At 38.4% G+C, this 18,356-nt stretch overlaps 1 protein-coding gene and 1 non-coding gene across 2 annotated transcripts in view; both read left to right on the top strand.

The window, feature by feature from the left end:
* The window catches only part of MAMDC2 (MAM domain containing 2), a 77,522-nt gene extending 61,669 nt beyond the window's left edge, over positions 1–15,853 (top strand). The window contains exons 13-17 of the mRNA XM_085312335.1: positions 8,717–8,810; positions 10,458–10,610; positions 13,383–13,642; positions 14,646–14,730; positions 15,073–15,853. Of these exons, the coding sequence (XP_085168461.1) occupies positions 8,717–8,810; positions 10,458–10,610; positions 13,383–13,642; positions 14,646–14,730; positions 15,073–15,134 (654 nt within the window). The 3' untranslated portion in view covers positions 15,135–15,853. The remainder of the gene's footprint in view (positions 1–8,716; positions 8,811–10,457; positions 10,611–13,382; positions 13,643–14,645; positions 14,731–15,072) is intronic.
* On the top strand, positions 14,779–14,864 carry LOC146601097 (small nucleolar RNA SNORD86). The gene has a single exon (XR_014896915.1). It is a non-coding gene; the product is annotated as a small nucleolar RNA SNORD86 (small nucleolar RNA).
* Positions 15,854–18,356: the final 2,503 nt, after the last annotated feature.

The following is an 18,356-nucleotide window of genomic DNA, read 5'->3' as shown; positions in this document are numbered from 1 at the left end:
AATAAGCACAAGGAAGCTTTAATTAAATTGCACAATGAACCTAATTCTTGCATTCTCATGGCTAAATTTCAGCCTTAATACTTTAAAAAATCATTTTATGCATAACTTTGTTTGCTTTTTTTTTYCCCAAGCCAGCTGAAGGAAACGGAACGGCACTGGGCAGTAGCATTATACAGACACTTATTTTGGCTATCTGGAGGACTGGAGTCTTAAACAAATAAAGATCTCTGCCCAGGACCTAATAAAATAGCTGACAATGAGCAATCACTGCCCATCTTCAGTGTAGGCCAGTGGTGGAGGTGCATGCTACAGAGAAAGAGACCTTCACCTGCTCGCTGAAGCTTGACCTCTCTTGCCCTCTCTMCTCTGATCTGTCCTTGCATCCTGTAGCTACTTGCTGATACATCTCTGTCTTTTCCGTGCTGCCCCGTAGGCAGCAGCTCCCCACTCAYGTTCTCCATTTTACTCATGGTCCCTTAGCTCTGGCCAGTCTCAGTTTTTCCCGTGAATCCTGCCGTGTCCCAGTCTCTGTGCCTGCTTTGCCCCAGTTCTTGCAAAATGTAGTTTTTCAAAAAACTAATGAYTTGCCAGAAAGCACAATTCTGGCACAGTGACCAAAGCTTGACACATTTCATGCCCCTGTTCCAAAGTCTAGGAGTGCCCAAGATTTTAATAGAATTTTTAAAATAGGGGCAAAATAATGCTTTTTTTCCCCTAGTCTTGTTCTTGGAAATGATGGAACCATTTTGGCTTAAAAGTTCCAAAACAAGCTTGAAGCAAGCACCCAGCACGGAAAGTATGAGCTGAAATCGTTGCATCTTGGCAGTGTAATAAGCAAGTGAAAATTCAGTCTTTTAATAGAGTAAGGTGGTCTTAAAATTGGATAGTGGTACTACCTTTCCTTCAATACAGACATAAAGGCTGTTTTGTGGGGTGCATCATGTCTAGACTGAATTGATAAGAGGTTGAGTGCGTGCATGGTAGTTTGGTGGCTGGAGTTCTTGGTTACTGGGTGGGACTTGCAGAGTGGCTCAGTGTCTGTGGAAACAGTAAACAGTCTCTTGGCTGTTCCTTAATGACCAGCAAAGTCAGAGATGCAGTCGTTATGCTTCCTGGGCCAGAGAGCCGGGAAGGTCACGAAGCTTTTTCAGCCAGAAAATGATTGTTCTAAAATTCTGATTACATGCATCTTTTGTCTTTCTTCCTACTTTGCATGTTCCTCCCAAGCCTTAAAAAAAAATCTTTCTAATATGTTTTATTTTTGATAATATATTTTTTACATCAGGCCAGTAAGAAGGCTCCTGGGTTGTGTAATGGTTTTTCATAAGTTCTTTTTGAATTAACTAACTGGAGTCTGGCACAGATTGTTGGCTTGAGTTCTGTGAGCAGGAAACTTGAAGCTGGCAGGCGTGCTTTAGTATGACACTTCTTTGGAAATACCATGTGAAAAGGGTAGGTGGGTAAGATCCAAGTGAGCAACTCATAAATGTTTATATATGTGTGCGTAAATATACACACATACTGCAAATGAATATGCTATATAATGTTAACAGTTGGAAATTCAAAAATTTGATTTCTCACTTTGTTCTTGAGTCACTCTTATCTTTTAATTAACTACCTATGGTACTAACCTATACATAAAAGGTGTTGTTTTCATACTTTGTAGTGCCCAGGGAAATGTGGGAATGAAAAAAAAAAAACAAAAAACAAAGAATTTCCTAGCATTTATTAAAATAAATGAAACCCTTCATGCTTTGTTGTATAAACCTGTTTAACAGCAACGTAAAAAACAGATTCTGAAATATAAAGGTTCTTTTATTCCTGTTGAATGTTCTGAGATTGATTTTCCATATAAATATATGGCAGGGGAGGATCAGACCTAGCTGAAAGCCAAATTCACTTATGCCATAAGGAAGCTGGGGATGCTTATATACACCAATGAGCCTGAATTTGCATTTTAAGTGAGTGAGTGTGTGTGCRTGCACATTTGCACAACCATGGAAAGATACTACTTTTACAAAGCTGYAGAACAAAATTCAAATTGCTGTATTAAATTGAAGATTTGAGTGCAGTTCGCTTTACCCACATTAGCTCTGCTCACTTCAGCTAGATTTGAGTTGCTGTTCAGAACATCTCACTGGTGTTCAAGGGTGAACATCTCGTGTTTATCCATTCATGCAAATATTTATAACGTTACCCAATGCTGTAGCATTTGAGTACCTCCCAAAGAGTTAACACCCAAATCCACAAAAGGGCAATTGGCCTCATAACATTCCCCCCGCTATTTCCCTCAGGGTAGCTGTGGCAGCATTTTGAGGGTTTTCATTTTATTAATCTACTTTTCTTCCTCTCTGACAGTTTTTTTCCCTCGTTTTTCTTTCCTTGAGTTCACCCGTTTGTTTCTCATCCTACCTACATAACGAGTTTTACTTAGARTTGTGAGAAAGTGAAATCGAGTGAGTGAGTGTTGCACTTCAATGTTTAGTTCCTTCAAAATGAACAGAAGGAAGGACTTTTTCCAAATGACTAAATATTGAAATCCTTTGCACAGGATGCTGTGCAAGCCAAGAGTATACATGCACTTAGAAAGGGATTAGGCAAATCCATGCTGTGCATGAATTGTGGTGACCTGTAAACGCAATGGTACAGGTGTGACCTCCAGTTCAGTAATGTCTTCAACCAGATCTCTGCAAGATGAACATTACATTTCAGAGGAATAATACATCATGGTTAAATTTTTTTTCCTGTACGGTTCTCCCTAACCACCCCCTATGATATTCTCCCCCCAACTACTTCCCCAGGGCTTCATATCACAGTCGTGGGACCTTTGCTGTCATATAGTGTCACTGTGATGATACTCAGCAGAATAGCATACTTTTAAAATCTCTATTAAATTATGTCAGCATTTCTCCTTTTTATTGAAAGTCTGTGTCTCCTGCTTGTATACCTAAGTCCTAGGTAATGATGAATCCAGAGCTGTTTAACATGAAGTCCTAGATCACCATGGCCAAGTCACTAGTCTGTAAAGGACAGCCCTTTGGTCAGGAGGGCTGGCTTCATCCCCATCTCTTCCTCTCCTGGAAAACCATCACTTCTGGCAAGTAAAGGAGCACCACCCTGTTCAACTTTTTCATCAGTGACCTGGATGAGGGCACAGAGCACCTCCTCAGCAAGTTTGCTGATGATACGAAGGTGGGAGGAGTGGCTGACACACCTGAGGGCTGTGCTGCCATTCAGAGAGACCTGGACAGGCTGGAGAGCTGGGTGGAGAGGAACCTCCTGAGGTTCAACAAGGGCAAATGCAGAGTCCTGCACCTAGGCAGAAATAACCCCAGGCACCAGTACAAGCTGGGGGCTGACCTGCTGGAGAGCAGCTCTGCAGAGAAGCACGTGGAAGTGCTGGTGGATGACAAATTGACCATGAGCCAGCAATGTGCCCTTGTGTCCAAGAAGGCCAAGGGTCTCCTGGGGTGCATTAGGAAGAGTGTTGCCAGCAGGTGGAGGGAGGTGATCCTGCTCCTCTCCTCAGCCCTCGGGAGGCCTCATCTCGAGTCCTGTATCCAGTTGTGGGCTCCCCAGGACAAGAGGGACATGGGGCTACTGGAGAGAGACCAGCATAGGGCTACAAAGATGATCAGAGGGCTGGAGCACCTGCCCTATGAGGAACGGCTGTGGGAGCTGGGCCTGTTCAGCCTGGGGAAGAGAAAACTGAGGGGGGATCTTATCAGTGTGTACAAGTACCTGAAGGGAGGGTGTCAAGGGGATGGGGACAAACTCTTTTCAGTTGTCCCGTGTGACAGGACAAGAGGCAATGGGCAGAAACAGAACCACAGGCAGTCCTGCCTGAACGTGAGGGGGAATTTCTTCCCTGTGAGAGTGACGGAGCACTGGCACATGTTGCCCAGAGAGGTTGTGGAGTCTCCTTCTGTGGAGATCTTCCAAGGCCTGCCTGGATGCAACCCTGTCTAACATGCTGTAGGTGACCCTGCTGAGCGGGGAGGTTGGACTGGATGATCTCCGGAGGTCCCTTCCAACCTTACCCATTCTGTGATTCTGTGATTTCAGTGAGGTTCTGACACAACTCTTGCTCTGTCTTYGCATGGTAAGATACGCAGCTTAAAGATGCTGGGATTAGTTGCRGTTTTACAGTGAGTCCTTCTGTCCTTCCTTCTCCCACCTGTAAAACATGTAGCATTTTAAAGAGCAGTCACAGAAGTGTCATTCTGAGGATGCCCATTTAAAGCAAAATATTAGGGTTTCTAAACAGTAACAGTAGTGCTTGCAAAATGTGTATCCTAGTCTCTATGATATTTGATATAGTTATGAAAATAATATATTGGAAAGGAATGTGAAAATTACTCTGGTTAGAAAGTGATATCTTAGTGGCCTGCACCTTCACAGCAGCTAAGCAAAGGGCTGTGTTGCACTACTATTACATGCTTCCATTTRGTAACTGTCATATTTAACTGACATTTCCTTATTTTGCTCAGGTTTTATTTTGGGTACTTAATATTTTGATATTACTATGCCAGGTCATCTGAAAAGACTCCAATCTAAAGGCAAAAAACCTTTCCCTATTACAAAAAGCCAGCAAACCAGTTTCAATGAAAAGAAAATAGAGCCATAGTAAGAGAATACTGGAAAGCTAGCAGGGCCTTAGGGTACAGCAGAAGTTATCACTAGTTTATAAGCTTTTCGRTGCAGATAGTATTCTCTTCTAGACAGTGCAATTCTTTGAACTTAGATGCAGTATTAACAGCCTGTGGCCTTAGCTTTTTGCAGTCAATTTTATGGTTATCTTTCATTGTTTATTTCCGCAACCTATTTGTCCTTGGACAGGAGAGATTTTCAAAAATATTTGTTTGGATGTCAATAACTTTGTACCAGTGTCATCCAGTTACGTATATAGAAACTTTCATGATCTATTATTTAATCCTCAGCAGCTCACAGTATTTATTTAGCAAGAAAATTAAACTTGCATGGCAACCGCTGTTTTGAAGTCAGTTTGTTTAAAATGATACAAAAGGTTGCAGACATTCACATTTTGGCTTACTAGTTTATTTGTTATTTGATAGATCACTTCCTCTGTAATTTAAATGAAAACAAGCGATTTTAAAAAAATTAGTTTAGTTGAAACTAGCTGAAAGTAATTTGGGCTGGACTGACGATGTTTGTGTCAAACAGCCSTGGGACAGTCCCAGCGGTTCTCTGGTTCGCTGTGCCGGCGCGCGCTGCGTGGCTCATAGGCGCCTACACAGCTGCGTGCTGGTGTCACCGGCTGAAGAGTCAGGCTCACTGTTCGGTTAAAACGTCTTGGCGGCTTCTTTGTGTCATGTCACATTTTCGCTTCTGGTGCTCAGATTTCTGTTTGGATTTCATAATACTGAGTTTTGTGTCACGTTACTTGAAGTTACAAATGTTGCTCTTCACAGAAACCCAACCCAGAGTCCACTCCCCGTTCTTCTCTAGTTTGTCTGGTCTGGCTGTCTAGTTGAGCAACAGCTATCCCTTCTGGGGTAAACAAGTGTGAAAGAAAACACGCAGGACCCGTAAGAATCTGGGAACAGCTTTTTTTCCTTTTCTCCCTTTCTYCTGTTCCAAGTCCAGTTCCTTCAAGACTACTTTCACAGGCTTCTCCATTAGTCCTTTCTTCTTTTTACCTCTTGACTGAGAGACCTAACCCATGTCCTATTCTTTCTTCTTCTCCAAAAGCAGGTATTCTCCTTATATGCATACATTCAACTCATTTCTACTTGTGGAGATGCAGAGTGGTAAGGATGAGAAATCCCTCGTACCTAACTCAGTGTCTGAGCCAAAACTCAGCAAAATATCAAAGAAGAAGTGAAACCCTGCTTGCTCTACTAATTGTTGTCATTTGGCATTAGTCATTATTGATAGGATAAATGAAAAGAACTGATCATTGATAATTTTGATGCTGTAGRTCAATAACATTGGTTAAGCACTGGAAAATAAACACATAGGCTTCCAGAACTTGAGGCAATTATTTGGAAGGGACTAGTGCTCTGGCCAGCTCCTCTTACTGGAATGGGAAGAGACAGAAGAGAAAAATGTTTTATTTTTTGGTAACACTGGCAATGACTGCCTGTGTTTGATAACATTTTTAATTTAGCCTCCAGGAAGGCATATAAACCGATAAAAGAGTTGTTATCTAGTTTGAAACAATTAGTATATTGTTCATACGTCATATTTTATAAAGAAAGTGTGAATTGAGAACAAAGATCTCTCTATTCTCTCTTCCAAGACATGAGATAAATTTGTAAAGATTTCTTTTGGAAGAATCAACTTAGCAAATATTTTAATTCAAAACAAGAGCAAATGTAAGTCATGAGGAAACACCAGTCCTATGCAGAGTGTAGAAGGGATTCAGAGATCTAACCTGGGATGAAAATGAGTGGCTGAGTAAACACCAACCTGATACGATTTTGGTAGGTAAAGTTCAAGTACTCTGCAGTGGCCTAAGGCATTTGGACAAAGGAGGTGTGAACCCATTTGACCTGTGGATAAAATATCCTTTACCTATTTGTTGCTTAAAACAAATTAAGACTGTAACGATAAAATTAGCCAGGAAGACAACAGACAACTTCAGTAGATTATGCTAGAGCTAATATTGGAAATTCCACATTCCCAAGCGCACACTAACACGTTCCCACCTCCAGCCCTGTTCAGTTATGAAGTCTGCTTATGGCAGCATGTCATTCGATATCACAGAAAGCAAGTGAAGAATTAGCAATGTTAAAGGTACAAATAAAAATACTGAACAAGCTTAGAAGTGTCACTGAAACAGATCAATCTTTTATATGAGGAGTACTAGTTCCTTTGACAGACCAGCAGTTAGTGTTGCAATGCTTTTAAAACAGAGCGCTTGCTGCAGGGTCCAGTGGGCAATTACATACCTTGTATGGAACAAATTATTGCATTTTAAGGATAAAGAACTCGATCCTATTCCCAGTGACGTCAATGGGAAAACATCACTTAGAACAAGATTAGGCCCACTGTGCAGAAATGCTGTTTCACAAATGAGAACTGACTTTACCCTTTCATGTGTGGTTTTCTGAAGATTCTTGGGTTTGGACTATAGTTTATCTTCAGTTAATTACAAACGTTCACCAGAATGCATTTATTAACAGCTAAAGAGTCTGGTGGATGGTGTCTACACATCAGTATTTATTGTAATATTTATTCCAGTACATGCTACCATTTTAAAAATTCTTAATAGATTTTGCCTGTTTCTTGAGAAGGATCTTACAAGTTAGGGAAAAAAAAAACCTATCCTGTCAAACCTTAATGTTAAGAAAGCAGCTCTACTGAAAAAAATCCAGTGCCTGTATTAAGCCCCTATACACTGAGCTGCTGTGCATGCTGAACATCCTCAGGTCTATACCTGTAGCAGGTTGCAAAGCATATGATGCCTTTTACCAAGATCAGCAGTGCTGAATGTAAAATGGTTTTGAAAATTGTTTTGTGCCACTCAGCAAAATCCATACATTTTTCAGAGGATTATGAGTAGTTACCTCTCAGGCTATTTCACAAACAGATGAATAAATAAATACTACATAGCAAAACAATCTAGCAAAATTCTATATAGCAGCAATACTGAAGGTGTTACTGACCCAGTTAAAAAGGACTAGTAAATAAAGGGTGTGGTACTTTTAATAATTTTTTTGTATCAGCGTGAAACTATCTATCAATACTGAACCTCAGATGTCTAACTGAGGAGTTTACAGTTGTTCTGGAGCATTAAACTGTTACAAGTGACATTTATCTGTCTCCAGCTACTAACTCAGACCTCACCACAAAGGAATTGTTTTGAAAAACTCCTCCCAGACTATGGTCATAACCCCAATGGTCATACAGATGGTTTGCAGTAGTTAGGCAAATAAAATTGCCAGCAGTATTTTCACAAAATAAACTGTATTGTTTCTTGTCTAATCCAAACAAATCTGTGTCAACTTTGGGGAAGGGCAGCTGGGAATCTTACAGTTTCAGAGGTTTCTTTGCATTTTATTTCACTTTGTGGACCATATATTTCAAATCTGGAGTGACTTGTATTTTCCGTGACCATAACTAACGACTAGTCAAATAAGACATCTTATACATCTTTTCTTAATCTTCACAGTACCCAGACAAGCCCTGTGAATGATGCTTTGCATTTCCAGCTTCCTGCTCTGTGGTATCACGGCTTTATGGCATTTGTGAAGAGTCCCGTTGTATGCAGCAGTTTCATCTGGCTGCTGTTGCTCTTAGTTTGCAGTTTGCCTGTGCCATTTCTCTTAGCCATCCCTCTGCATTGCTCTTTCAGATATATTTTCCCAGGAACAAAATTCCAAGGGAGGTTGTAAGGATAGGGCAGCTGAGGACATTTGAGCTGGCCAGTTTTGTTTTTTTGGGTAAAAAAACAACTATTGTAGTTAGTCATACTTTCTCATATACGAAAAAGTACCAATTCTGCTAATAARATAACTATATACAGAGATCCAGCATTTACCTAAAAAAAAATGTGGTAACACTTTTTATTGAATAAAAACATCAAAAAACCACTGGRTTTCAGTCACTGGCAAAGTTACTACATCAGAAAAAAAATTAATTGATCACTTCTGTACTGTAGATGTCAAAATTATTAGTGCATTCAGAAGATCTAAGATTTCAGACTATTAACAGTGCGAGTTAGGGATACCTGAAACTTCCTGTATTGCAGGTTGTCTTTGTGAGCTGGTGTAAAAGCTTCTGGGACTGTGGACTGGTGGCACTGGATGATATATCACTGAGCCTGGGAAGCTGCCAGGCTGCTGGTAAGACCATACRTTTTTGTCTTTCAAAGACTACTACACTCCCTGTTCCCTCTTTAAAAAAAGTCATCTTACCCCTTCATTTTCCAAGCCCATCCTGCAGCTGGCTATTCCCACTGTGGTTTATTTTATTTTATTTTTTGTCGTAAGTATTGCATTAATCATATTTTTGCAATAGAATATCTATAGTGAGGACCAGATTTTGTTCACAGTGGTACCACCAAGAAGAAGACTTCAAGAACYGACTCCAGTGCAGTTGTAGATACTTGAGGATTCTTTTGGGGGCCATTACAGTTAAAAAAATACAGCCAAAACGAGGCAGTTCCAGTTTACAGCCGAGTCTTAAACAAGGAGACCAGAAACAAAGGGAATATTTTCAAAAGATAGAATTTTTTATAAAATCTGAATGTACAGTTATGCAAGGCCAAAATATAGTCCCTTATCTGAGTTGCAGTTCTCTAATGAACAAAAATAAGATAATAACCCTCGCCTGTAGTGGGAGGAACTGGAAGTTTCTGAGTGAGTCCTTACTCTCTGGCATGTAGAKTGTGTGACTTCTCTGAACTCACACAGACTCTCTTTCCTGGGGGCTTTTTGAGGTTTGACAATACAACAACTGAATGCTATTTTGGAAACCATTCTCACGAGACAGGCACGATCCGTAATCGCATTCTTCCTCTAAATAAAGAATGGTGATGAGGCCGACTTATGATGCCTTTCATGTTACTGTGTAATAACAACTCTTTTAGGACCCCATTTCATTGGACTTCGTGCATTCAGGTACCTAATCATTGTTGAACAGAGAAAGTCACACACATAAAACAACATGCCATTTTTATAAAATAATTCCAACAGTTGTCCAGTTTGCCTGTCTGTACTTCCTAAGGAATTTTAAAAAGAATCAAAAATGCAAAACTGATTCTTTGAGGTATAATCATAATGGAATTTTGTCACTGATGATAGCAGCAAAAAATATACAATACCCCACAGTGCATGAGGTTTTTACAAGAAAAAAACAATTTACAGCATTTTTTCCTAAACAAAATATTATAGCAAAAGASCTGAAAGACACCTCCTTATTTTCTTACCATCCAGCACCTCAGTTCTAAACTTCCTCTCTTCTGCATCACATAGAAGAATTGCAAACAGTGAAAATACTCTGGAAAATGCCTCTCTGTGGTCCATTATATGTGATACTAGAATCTGATGCCAAGGGAACGTAGGAAAGCTGAACCTGACTATCTGCCCATCCCAGAAACCCTGATCTTTGGCAAGATGTTAGTCTTTTCATGTTAWGCATGCAGGAGCTCATTAAACTGTTTGGGATGTCACACTAGTGAAGAAAATTAGGCTGGTGGAGCCCACTGTGGAATAAGCGCTACAATGAGATGATAAACTCTAAGAGATGGTTTAAAGAACATTAATACATGATAGAGAGCCAGACTAGGACACAGATTTTCCCAAGGCTGTGAAAAAAAAATTATATCTGCTATTTCAATTTGAAGCTGAAGTTTATAGGCTTGTGAATACTGCTAGGTATATACAATAAGTGATCTCAACAGGTAAGTGAACACATTACATTTTTTATCTAATCTCCCCATACATCTGTCTAATATATCTGCAGTTTTAAACAATGACCTTTCATTACAGATCTGTTGCCACCCAATCCTGGAGAATGTACTTTTGAAAAAGATGAGTGTATGTTTACCCAGAAGAAGCGAGGTCGTGGGAGCTGGCACAGGAGAAGGGGTCCAACTCCCACRTCTTACACTGGACCGAGGGGAGACCACACTACTGGGGTAGGTGAGTTAAGCTTCACATTGAACTTTCAGAACAGAGATTGATTTAATTTAAAACRCTTGAAATGATGAGCATGTTCAGCAAAATGTCATTTTCCTGTTCTCCAGTAAAACTTCTGTAGTAGCTGCATCCTGAGCAGGGTATAGACATTAACCATTTACAGAGGTATAAATTCATAGTATATGGGACTGTATGGCCGTATTCCTGCACATGGATTTCAGAATGTTGATGAGAATGTTTTAATTTGGCTTCAAAATTTCAGACTGCCAAGGAATTATATTTTTCCACTGTCCATTCTAAACAGTACTGATTCCAGGTAAAAATACGAATAGTCTTCAAGGATAAGTAAGTTTTAAACCTTGAAACTCCTCTCATGTGTTCTAAAATGAGAACAAGCAACAGATGCATTACTTGCAAATTGGAGCATTTTCTGAGCAGATGTAGTTCTGGCTAAGCTACACAAAGAAAAATGTAGGATACATACCGAGAAAATTCTCCTAGTAATGATACCTCTGTACTGTGGAATGATTTTCAAAAGAAAATATTGATATTCCTGTTCCTTTTCCATTTAAAGATGAAAAAGAAATAGAAATGTAACATTAGAAAAATTGCCCTATTTAGGGAGTAAGCTAGATGATGTACTGTCAAAAAGTCCTTGCCATCCCTACTGTCCAGTTCTTCTGCATCAACTAGGTGTGTGACAACCAGCCTTAAAATCAGCACGTATTTTTCCTAACAATTTTTAAAGTTCATTTGAGTGAGTATATTTTGAAATGTTGGTGAACCTCTCAGAGAAGCCTGTGTGGGCCATCTCTGTACTGTCTGGCACACTTTTATACATAACATAATTTGAAGGGATTATATTATTTTAAAATTACTGGTTGTTTCGGTAGGTAACCAAGCATTATTGTTGCATTTTTTTAATCCTGCCATTCCCTTGGTAGTCATTTATTTTTCCACTTCCAAGTACTCTACATTCCAAGTCTCATACTCCCAAAGTCAAATCCTTTCTACTTATTGAAGGAACAACCCTTGAGTTTCTTGCTCAAGAAAAGGAATTGGCTGTTAGCTTACTTAATCTCTAAAGCAGAGACTGACTTCAGACCTATTTTCTGCTTATGTAGATCACTGGCTGTTCTGAAATTTGAGACTGATAGCTTGCCTTTAGAAATTGTGAAGAGAATCTTTTAAGCCAGGGCTGTGACAAGAAAACAAGTTTAATGTTTATTCCTTATATCACATAACTGTTTGCAGCAGAATGTGTTGAGAAAAATGTGGATRTGAATTCACAAACCTAGAACTGATCCAGTCTTTCCAACAAGTTTGTAGTATCTTTGAGGCCTTAAAATTAAAAGCAAGCTTTTTTATCATGTTCTATTACTAATTATAAGTTTGGATTTTTAACACAAGGAACTTTTAAGCACAGTCAACATCAAAATTCCTTTAATGAGGCATGCATTAGGCCTGGTATGATAGCCTTGGGAATTTCCTCCAACAAACTGTACAAAATGGTATTGTCTTTGTAGATCCACAGCTGTAGATAATTTTATTCCTTTCCATCCTTTTTTTCTCCTACTGCTCCTGACCACCAAACTATAATCATGTTTACAGAGGATGTCTTCTGTGTGAACTTAGATACTAGGATTTTGAACATCATGGCAGATACAGAGCTGGAGCACTACTAGCTGCTCTTCCTATTCTCTACTTTTCTCCTGTTTCAGTGATCCTTACAACCCCCTTTCTCCCAAGCTGATGCAAATTCCACTACTTGTAGCRGTGGGAGGACAGCTTTTCCTCTCCCGTAAGACAAGAAGGGAGCAGTGGGACTGCAGAAACAACCATGGCAAAATCTTAACCTCCTGCCTCCTGGTGGAGCGTCTGCCTCATGATGCAAAGCAGTTGTCGTATGTAGCAGATGGGACACTGCGATGTTTCCCAGACCTCTGATATACCTCAGTTTGCCCCAACTGGAAATAACTGAATGAAGGTTCTCAAGGGAAAAGTAATTTTTCTTACACCAATTAATTTTCCCAGCTATCAGAGTTTGTGATGTAAACTTTCATTCACTCCTGGATTCTTGATAATGCAGTTTTCTTTGCTTGTATCCTCACATCACAATCAATTGAAATACCTTTTTGACATCACATATGACCTCAATAATAATTTTATTTCTGTGATTGTGCTGAATTTGCTTTGTTAATAGCATCAGCTCWAATGATAGCCTAAAGTATACCCTCAAATGTATATGCAAGTGTCTTTGAAGTCCAAGTGTAAATTCATCTATCAATATTAGTGTGTATTCTGGGCTTAAAAAGTGAAGTGTGTGGGGGTGCCTGTGTGTATCTGTGTCATTTGTCAAAACCACAGTTGTGCTTGAAATGTTAGAAGTTTTTCTTTGGTCTAATTTGGCTTTTTGTACAAAGGAGTACTATACAAAAGAAGAAACATTCTCTACCTGCCTCCGTCACTTCAACTTCACTGAACGGAAAACTCTTAAAAAAAATCAGTTATTAAAATATCAGTTCTCTTTATGATTTATTTTGTGTTACTTTCTATTGCTATCCTTTATGCAGTCTTCTGATACAAACAAGATTTTAGATGTTCTTATATCAGCATTCATTTAACATACATTCTACTATGATTAAAAAAAACTCATTTTCAATTCTAGTTTGAGCAAGAGCATTTATCAAAAGTTTCATATGTACATCTTGATATAACAATCACTTTAAGATAAAGAACCTTTCTATTGTGCTAATGTTTGTTTATCTTTCTAAGGATACTACATGTATGTAGAGGCATCTGACATGGTGTATGGACAGAGAGCATACCTAACCTCAAGAACACTAAGAGGGATCTCTGGAAAACTGTGCTTGACATTTTTCTATCATATGTATGGAGCTGGGACTGGGTTATTAAGTGTTTACCTAAAAAAGGAAGGTGATGATGAAGAGATTCCTTTATGGAGGAGAACAGGGGAACAAAGCATCTCATGGCTAAGGGGACTGATAGAATATGAAAGTGAAAAAAACCACCAGGTAAGCAGGAAAAAAAAAACAAAAACACAACAACAACACACAAACCCAAAAATCAGTCAAAATGGAAGATTAAACTTAGCTATGTGTTATAATGCTTCACGTAAAAAACACAGACAGGATTAAATGGCCACTTGAACAAGCTGAAGTGATGAAGAACTGAAAAAATGAAGGTGGGGAAGGAATTTGTAAAGGTATTAATGAGTTGCAAATATAGAAATAGTTAATTAATTAATTAATTCATAATTACCTAAGTACATTTTACTTCACTTCTTGCCAGTAGCACTTACTTACATCACTCATTTTATGTATGTATATAAAAGCCTTGTCCAGATTTGATATAATCWCAAAGCTCTCATACTTGCAGGATGGGCATTCTGAGTTGGTACCAAAGGCAAGGGGTGATGTGGGCCAGAGCTCTGCCTTTGATTTCAGTGCTGCCAGAGTCAAAGCTGGCCTGTTTCTGTCAAAGAGAAAGCTGAATTTGCTGTTCACTGAAACATGACAGGGCTCAAAACTGCACCGATCACTAACCTAAGATGTGCTTACTTTTTCAGTTTGCCTGAGTATGGAAACTAATAAAACAAAATGCACTTTTACTGAAAAAAAGCTCATTTCAGCTCCATTAGTAAGAACACAATATAATATTGTGATACTTTTTTCCCCTCAAACCCTACCTGCATAGTAAATCGTGGCAACCAATCTGGGCTGAAAAGCAAGACAGAAATACTGTAGTACTAGAATAAACTCTTATAACAGTACTCTGCRAAACACAATTGTGTGTCACATTGGGAGAACAAATCTCCTCATTTCAACATCATTATGTCCTTAGATACTCTGACCAAGGGAAATCCATTCAGATAAACAACTGATGGAAGGTATGTTTCTTTCCATGAAGCAGACATTCAGGACACACTAGATCCTTGAATAGACTGCAGTGATTTCCCCCCCACCCCATCCTTCTCCCTAGATGTGGTATTCATGAAGCTATGCCTTACCTTTACAGATTATTTTTGAAGCAATTCGTGGGATATCGATAAGAAGTGACACAGCTATTGATGATATTCTGTTCCAGGCAGGACCCTGTTTAGGTAAGCTGAAGAAAATTTTTCTTAGGAGACACCTAGTAATTAGTGCAGTATTATAAGAAGATATAATTAGATACTTCTTACCCATGAATTCCCATGGGATGGGGATGATGAACACATCTGATTTTAGTATCATGCTTCTGGGCTACTGCAGAAATTTTCCTTTTTTTTTTTTTTGTAAGATGTGAAACCTGAGAAACTCCTGATAACTTGGACTAGTAAAGATCTTACGGATAGCTGTATGGCCACCTCATTTAAAATCCAACACAGTAATTGCATTCTTGTTACATAAAGTGATAAAAAATGCAAGTAATTACAGTATTTCCCCCTTCTTTTGAATTCTAGAAGTGGAAGAAATTCAGTTTTCATCAGGCTATCCTGACAGCTTAAATGAAATTGAGTATTAAACACGTGCTGCTGAAAGGAATGATGTGCACAGAAGGTTTGTATGTGAGAAACTGCACAAACTACCTATATCAGAGCATGTTTTAAATAAATACTGGACTGGTTTGAATATTCACCAATAGGAAGAACTCAGAGCACTCATGTTCCTTGCCTTTGCAATGAAATTGACTCAGGGCTTCTTAGACTGTTGTTTTTTAAATTTTTCTTTTGCATGAGGTATCAGTTATTATATAAAGGCTTCCCATTTTGCACATATCATTAAAAATAGTATTTCAATGCTTTTGTAAATCAAAGAGGAAAGTAGGTGCACAATTAAAACCTATTACTGTGTTATCTTAAATCTGCATTCAGTGAATGTTTTATGTTGGGTACAGAAAGGATTTTTTTTTTAAATGGAAATCATAAATATTTTGAAATAATAAAATAATACTAGCTATTAGTAATATCCTGCAGGTTAGGTGCAATTATTCATGACGACAAATCTCTCTGGGAAACTAACATTTTGCTGCCAATTTTTTGTATTTTTATATTCTTTACTATAATGAATATATTTGTCATTCTTGCCAATAACAAATTGACTTTTAGTGTTCCAGTATAATTCAGTGTAAGCTACTGCTGTTTTGAATTACATGAAATGAGTTTGCATACATTTGAAGGTGTAGTATTTCTGCCATACGTATCTTGTTTTTTAAATAAAATCAGTTTGTATGCTAACGTAGAATATACTTGTCTTTTTATACTTTACCCAACCACAAATACATTGAATTTATGTTAATAAGGCACTGAATTCACAGTTGTTTTTCAGATATTGTGTTTGTTCATAAGACTTTGTTTTGAAGTTATTCTAATTTCTGAATAAAATAYAAGTTTGAAAAATCTTACTGCTCTGCCTCAAACTTTAGTTATTGGCATAGCAAGAAACAACTGAACTTAAAGCTTGAATTCAGTATTTTGAGTACTGAAAAAACAAAATACCCAGGTCACATCATCTAAGACAGTCAGCACAGAGCAGCCCAAAGCCTGTCTCATCTGCTGCAGGAAGCTACTACATGGAGCTGCGTAAGTGTCTAAAAAGCCACCACCTCCAATCTACTTCTGCATGAGCCTCGAAAAATGAGAACAGCCTTTTCTCYTTTCGGTACAAAGTATAGAGCTTTTCTAATTCTTTAGCACCACCAGCACCTAGGACATGTTAGATCAGATTTCAGATTGTTCTATAATAGAACAGATTCTTCCCAGAACCTGTCATACTGAGCTGTACAGAGCATTTTTGAGATAAAAACTGAAGATCTAGCCCCTCTCTAATCTTTTTTTTCCGCTTCATTTTGGCAACACGATTAAAGAGGTTGTGCAATTAACATTCAGTAACATGCATGTTTGTTGGACCATATGGTACAGAGTATTATTTCCTAGAGACTGAGGAAGAGCCAAAGGAAACTGACACCWTAACTGTGTGTCCTAACTACCTATAGTCTCTATTGGCACTTGGTTACCAATGCATCATTCTTGAAACTATGTTCTGAAAATGAAAAGAACAGCCAGAAATAATGGACTTTTTCATAAGAGTTTTTCAGATGCTTTAGCAGCAACATTCAGATCAAAGCATGTAATCAGAAAACAAATGAAGCAGTTAAAGTCACCAAGCCTGCTGATTCTACATACTTCTAAGAGGACTTTTCTATAAATGAAATAAAACACAAAGTGTAACCATTGGATTTCCATCTCTAACCCTGTTATGCAACTCTGCTTTAATTTATTATTACATAATATCAAACTATTCATATTTAAGCTGATATGAGACAGTCAATTACTCTATTCTGCTCAGTTATTTTACAGGGACCTTGCTAATGTGATGGTTTTGTTGGTATCACTGACAGCAGTATTCATTCCTAGGGTGTAAGGTGGTATCCTGACTACAAAGAAAAAGCCAAAGTTCTCCCTTCACCAGGAAACAACAGCCCCTTTCCATCTGTTACTGCCTCTGTATGAATAGAAGGATGAAGTGAGAATTCTAAAAGTGGCTCTTTAAAAAGATTTTTATTACTTAAGTTAAATACCTGCTGAATTTTAGCCTACACTATACGCAAATTCTCAGACTAGTGAAAGGCTGCAAAACATCTGAAAAAGACAAATGCATTAGGATTTCTCCACTTGCAAAACTCAATCYTGTGCTGAGGTAAAACACACTCCATCAGCTCTGTCCAGTTCAGAAACTCCTCATGCAACTAATTTCTGCCCTGGATAAAATAAAATAGTTCTGAGACTGTGCTGTACTGGGCACATTTACTGTTAGATAATTCCTTTGAAAGCCGTAAATATAAAAGAACCCACAACTAATTGCTTTGAGCCTGCTTGTGGCACAGAACAGCTATAAAAAAGAAAACTTCAAAAGCTATTGTAACACACTAGACACTAAAATGCTTGTATTTGACTGCTGTAAACATGGCTTCGTGCTTCAGCTGAAACGAATTTATCCAGCAAAAGATAAGCAGAAAGCAGAGGAAAAGTCCCTTCATTGCTCTTTGGTCTAATATTAATTTTATTTCATTATTTCAGTATATTGGTTCAAGTTTTGTCATATGTTTATTACCTCCTAAGAGGGCTAAATTCTGATCTCAATTACACCAATGGAAATCCAGAATAACTACACAGAACATCATTGTTACTCTAACTTTACATGAATGTAATGAAAARAACATTCTGACCCAATATTGTATTAGATCAAAATAAACAAAACAGTTCCAAGTTTACAGTCATGAAGCTTCACTCAAGGGAACCACTGCTCCAAAAGTACTACTATGTAAAATWGAGGGCAGAAGGGAGCACACTTTTCTTCCATCCTGACACAGGGAGTCAAATACCCCTCACACTTTGAAGAGCAAAGGTCTCTTGCTCCCTCAAACACTGAACATCAGATGTAACATTTATTTCATTCTAGCCATTCCTTTGGAAATTTCTGTTTTTACAATTTTTTAGTTGCTCAGAAATGAACAGATAATCTTTCAATTCTCCTTGGTATTACTTCCATCTGTATTCATCTCCATGCTGTTTTCTGCTTATCGTTCATCTGTTCTTTTCTTCACACACTCTCCTTCCATTTTTATGCCCCATTTGCTTGTTTTCTCTGGACACCAGCATTTCTACCTGATATTTTTGGTCTCTTTCCTAGATCCATGCATATTCTGTGATGTTTGTTTCCTCACTGCTAAGCTATGTGTTCCAAC

The sequence above is a fragment of the Rhea americana genome, unplaced genomic scaffold (assembly GCF_003343005.1).
Source record: "Rhea americana isolate MKP2758 unplaced genomic scaffold, rheAme1 scaffold_11, whole genome shotgun sequence".
Taxonomy (NCBI): domain Eukaryota; kingdom Metazoa; phylum Chordata; class Aves; order Rheiformes; family Rheidae; genus Rhea; species Rhea americana.
This window is presented reverse-complemented; position numbering and strand designations above follow the sequence as displayed.